The sequence below is a fragment of the Sprattus sprattus genome (genome assembly GCF_963457725.1).
Source record: "Sprattus sprattus genome assembly, chromosome: 6".
NCBI classification, from domain to species: Eukaryota; Metazoa; Chordata; class Actinopteri; order Clupeiformes; family Clupeidae; genus Sprattus; species Sprattus sprattus.
Genome location: NC_137925.1, coordinates 5,478,095 through 5,482,966, shown reverse-complemented (window position 1 = coordinate 5,482,966; position 4,872 = coordinate 5,478,095). Strand labels below are relative to the sequence as shown.

The window sequence follows — 4,872 nt, the reverse complement described above, 5'->3', positions numbered from 1 at the left end:
GTTCCACTACACATGTTCCACTACACTTCAAATGTTCCACTACACATGTTACACTTCACATGTTCCACTACACATGTTCCACTCCACTACACTTGTTCTGATTATTGCATCTGGCTGGTGTCTGTTCCAGTGACTGTTGTTCCTGACGTTCCTAATCTTTTCTTGTGTTGTCAGATCTTGCGGATTTGCACGCGTTATACTCCAGATCAGGACACCATGACGTTTTCAGACGGGCTGACGCTGAACCGCACACAGATGCACAACGCCGGGTTCGGACCGCTGACAGACCTGGTTTTCGCCTTTGCCAACCAGCTGCTGCCCCTCGAGATGGACGATGCAGAGACGGGTCTACTCAGCGCCATCTGTCTGCTGTGTGGGGGTATGACAACACACACACACACACACACACACACACACACACACACACACACACACACACCAACCACCCTCACACTAACATAAATACACATCCAGACACACAAGCGCACAGGCGTCTACACATCCATGGTTGCAGGCATCCACATACCGTGTTGAATGGTCCTTTAGTCATGTTGTAAAAGTCTTAAAGGGGTAAAAGCCAGCGTTGTCTGCACCGGTCTTAGCCAGAATGCTCAACAACATTCGATTTGCTTTACTAGGCTATGCAGACACTCATTAGGCTTCAAAGGACCACTGTATATAGTATTACAACCCATATTTTTACAGCGATATGGCGCCATCTAGTGGTGTTTTTTATTCCGATGGATGCTCAGAATACAGAATTAATCTGTGTGTGTGTGTGTGTGTGTGTGTGTGTGTGTGTGTGTGTGTGTGTGTGTGTGTGTGTGTGTGTGTGTGTGTGTGTGTGTGTGTGTGTGTGTGTGTGTGTGTGTGTGTGTGTGTGTGGAGTGTAGACCGGCAGGATCTGGAGGAGGCTGAGAAGGTGGATGTTCTGCAGGAGCCACTGCTGGAGGCCCTGAAGCTCTATGTAAGGAACAGGAGGCCTCACCTGCCACACATGTTCCCCAAGATGCTGATGAAGATAACAGACCTGCGCAGCATCAGCGCCAAGGGTGAGGAACCCACACACACACACACACGCACTCACTCGCTCGCACACACACACTCACTCGCTCATTCACTAACACAATCACTCACTCACATGCTTAATTTCAATTACATGTTATATATGTAGCGCCAAAATAATTAAATTGTCTCAAGGTGCTTTTATTGTGTCAATGCACAGACACACACACACATGCTTACATACATTAACAGTATATACACAGGAATTAAATGTCAAATACACAATTATTGTGTCAATTGTCAATGATATTCACATTACAGCTAATGGGGACTTCCCTATGATTTTCAGTATACTATTTTCATCTTTTATATTTCAGTGTATATTAATTTCTCTCTTACTTTAGGAGCGGAGCGTGTGATCACACTGAAGATGGAGATTCCGGGATCCATGCCGCCCCTCATTCAGGAGATGCTGGAGAACTCGGAGGGCTTGGAGAGTTCCGGAGCGTCAGGGTCGGGACGGACGAGCGGAGCGCCACCGGGCAGCTGCAGCCCCAGCCTGTCGCCAAGCTCCGCCCAAAGCAGCCCGGCGACGCAGTCACCATAGCAACGCCTCACCCCCAACACCCTTAGCAACGACCACCCGACTACTGTGTCCCTTGTGGCAGACATGCACACACACACATGCGCACACACTCAGACATGAACGGTCTCACACACACACACACACACACACACACACAGGCACGGACTGGAGCTCCTGACATAGACCTCCTCTGAGTGTGGAGTTTTTGTGTCTTTATTTTTCTTCAGCTTTGGAGAGACTAACAAGAGATGAGGTGTGTGTTTGTGGCACCTCCACTCTGATGCGCTAGCGGGGGGGGGGGAAGCACACAAGACTGTCAGCGGGCGGAGGGACACCTCAACCCCAAGTGTGACACGAGCAGGAGCTTCTGATTGCTGTGGTTATGGACAGACTGACAGACAGACTGGTTGGACAGATAGACTCTCAGACTAATCAACTGAAGGAAGAATCCAGAGGACAGAAATGAATGGACGGACATCTTGAGACTCTTTTTTCCTGGCCGTGGTGAGAAGAAAAAGACGAAACAATAGTCTTGCCTTCTTCTCTCTTTTTCTCTCTGTTTCCATCTTTAAGAGACCGATTTCTTAAAAAAAGTATATATATATAAATATATAAAGAAGATCCGGAATGATTGTGAGTTGTCCATGAATGGAATGACAGAATTCAAAAAAAAAAAAAAAAAGAAAGAAAGAAAAAAAGATTTTTTTGAAGTTTAGATGCTGTTGTATTTCTTCACTGTTGCAAATCTTTTCATACCCATGAACGCAAAAAAAAAAAGAAAGAAAACTGTTCTGTTGTTATTCTCTTATCACTGACTGATGTTGTTTCATGGAAACAAGTTCTAAAAATGAAAAATTAAAATTTTACGACAAAAAAAAACCAAGCTGAATGCATGAGAGAGCTGTGATGCCCAACTCTCTTCTCTCCTGATTTTGTCTTTCCTGGTGTGTCCCTGCTGTTGCCATGGAGATGGTTCTGACCCTTCACGCTGGTGCTGTTGCAGTGATCCAGCCCTGATCTGGTGTGACCTCTGTGCTGTGGACAAGCAGAGTCTCACACCGGACTTGACCTAGCATCCTCCGACACGGGAGACGGGAATGCTAACGAGGAGACTAAAACCCTGGGTGCTAGCGTGTGGCGCTAACACATCTGTTAAGACGTTAGGTTTACTCACTGCTCAGCGCTGTACCCACTGCCTACCGTTACATATAGCGGGGTTGCAGTAGAGGGGTATGGGGTTGGGGTTAGGAGTGAGGTTCCATTTGCACAGATGCGGGGCAGGTCCAGGCCGGACCCATACCAGGGAGAGGTTTTCTCTTGGTGTCACCCGTAGGCTCGGTCCAATCGGGCTCATCAGAAACCGGTTTTCAAACTATCTCTCTTGATAAGGCATGTCAATCAGTGAGAAGATAGAATCAACATGGAATAAAATATAATACATAGAAGGATTTAATTGCAGCTTAAAAACACTGGAAAAACACAAAGAGCTCAAATTCCTCTTGATGTTTAAAATGTTTTTCTATATATTTTCTTTGGTCATTACATTTTTGTATAATAAAGAGCGTTAATTGACCACATTTCAACTGAAAATATTACACCGCTGTATATTCAGTCAAATGCATAAATACACACAAGCACACACACCTCACACAACACATTAGATACACGCTATACTGTCACTTTAGAAGCTAAAATAAAATGGTGAGAAAGAATGATGGTCTTGCATTTACCAAAAGCCAAAGCTATCACATTGGCTGTATCTGAATAGCCTTTAAACTAGCCTATTCCTTAGAAGTAGCTTCTTCTGGATAGCTTTCAAATGAGCTTTTTCGGACTAGCCTCAGAAGTATTTTGAGTTGACGATTGTTGACAACCTGAGTCAACCATCACCTGGGAAGACTGATCTTTCAGAATCTTAACGAGGAAGAGCTTTGAGTCAATCCCTCATTGTAAAGTCCTCATGCACCGACGTACACAGGCTCACCAGCTAGTTTGCTGCACAAATACTGTGTACGAACACGTATTCCTTCGGTTTTACTTTGTGTGAACTGAATCTTTATTGAGAATCCTTAAGGTAAGTTATCACATCATGAATGCATTGATACAGTCTTGAGTCTTGAAAACTAAATTAATAAAGAAAAGCACATCTAGTGACATAAGGTGCAACCACCAAGAATGAGCTGTTGGTTGAGCAGTCTTTAAGAATTCTGGTGTCATAAAGCAGGAAATTCAACCTCAAATTGCTAAAATAATCCCTTTTTCTTTATATTTCATCTTAAGTCATAGTGTCACATCTAGGATTTTACGGTCATAAGGTACATGACAACCATCATGTGGTGAGTCATTATAGGATGCTTACTATGCTGGAAACCACTCTAGGACCCCTGTGAAGGTGCTCTGGCAGAACTAATTCATCCGTCACACTCCAGCTGTGGCCCCTAAAGCCATTTCCGTCTGTCATCTTGTGACGGCACTATTCATGTTGAAACGTCCTTGGAGGTGAGAACTGAGGAGTCTGTTTGGGGGAAGCAGTCCTCTAGGATGAGAAGTTAGGCAACAAAGCAAAGCAAGCTTACCCAGTCATCTGAGTATGACCCAAAATGGCACCCGTTACCTAGCAGTGAAGTACCCCCACATCTCTGACATGTTTTTGTTGATGAGATTGGTCTCACCTTTAACACTAAAAGGTCTATATCCCTCGTCCGGGATATTTTTTTTTTTGAGTTTTCGTCTTAGAGACATAAAAAGAACAACCACGGAAACATTGAACCCTTTTCTAATATTATTGCTGAGGTCTTCTAGAATAGAATCATATATTCCATTTGTGCATCAATGTTTTTAGTTAAGCAAAATGTACAAAAACATCAAGGCATGTCGGTCAACTTAGAAAAGTCTAAAAGGCCTTGGACCTTAGAGTGTTAAGGGCCGTCCACCACCATACACCCCACAAACCCCCTTCTGAAACAGTCAGTACGTTTACATGATGACATAAACCCGATTTGGCTAAAGTCCGGCTTCTCTATCAACTGTGTTCAGGGTTTAGGGGGGGGGGGGGGAATCATCCTTTGTGTTCCCTTTTGCAGTTCTCCTCATTAATGGGCACCTATAGATCAATGACTCTTATCTTAGATCACACTTTAACAACAACTTGTCAAGACACGGCTGCACCATGCTTACCAATTTGTCCTGCTAGGGAGGGATTTGAGATCAAGATTAAACCCTTGCCCGACACACTCAAAAGAGACTCTTTTGAAACACCAGGATGTGCCTACACTGTTAAA

The 4,872-nt window shown here is 44.3% G+C and overlaps 1 protein-coding gene across 1 annotated transcript in view; it reads left to right on the top strand.

The window, feature by feature from the left end:
• Nucleotides 1-2,452, top strand: part of raraa (retinoic acid receptor, alpha a) — a 13,098-nt gene extending 10,646 nt beyond the window's left edge. Inside the window, exons 5-7 of the mRNA XM_080840657.1 lie at nucleotides 175-379; nucleotides 894-1,052; nucleotides 1,410-2,452. Coding sequence (XP_080696783.1) covers nucleotides 175-379; nucleotides 894-1,052; nucleotides 1,410-1,612 — 567 coding nt within the window. The 3' untranslated portion in view covers nucleotides 1,613-2,452. The remainder of the gene's footprint in view (nucleotides 1-174; nucleotides 380-893; nucleotides 1,053-1,409) is intronic.
• The last annotated feature ends 2,420 nt before the right edge of the window (nucleotides 2,453-4,872 follow it).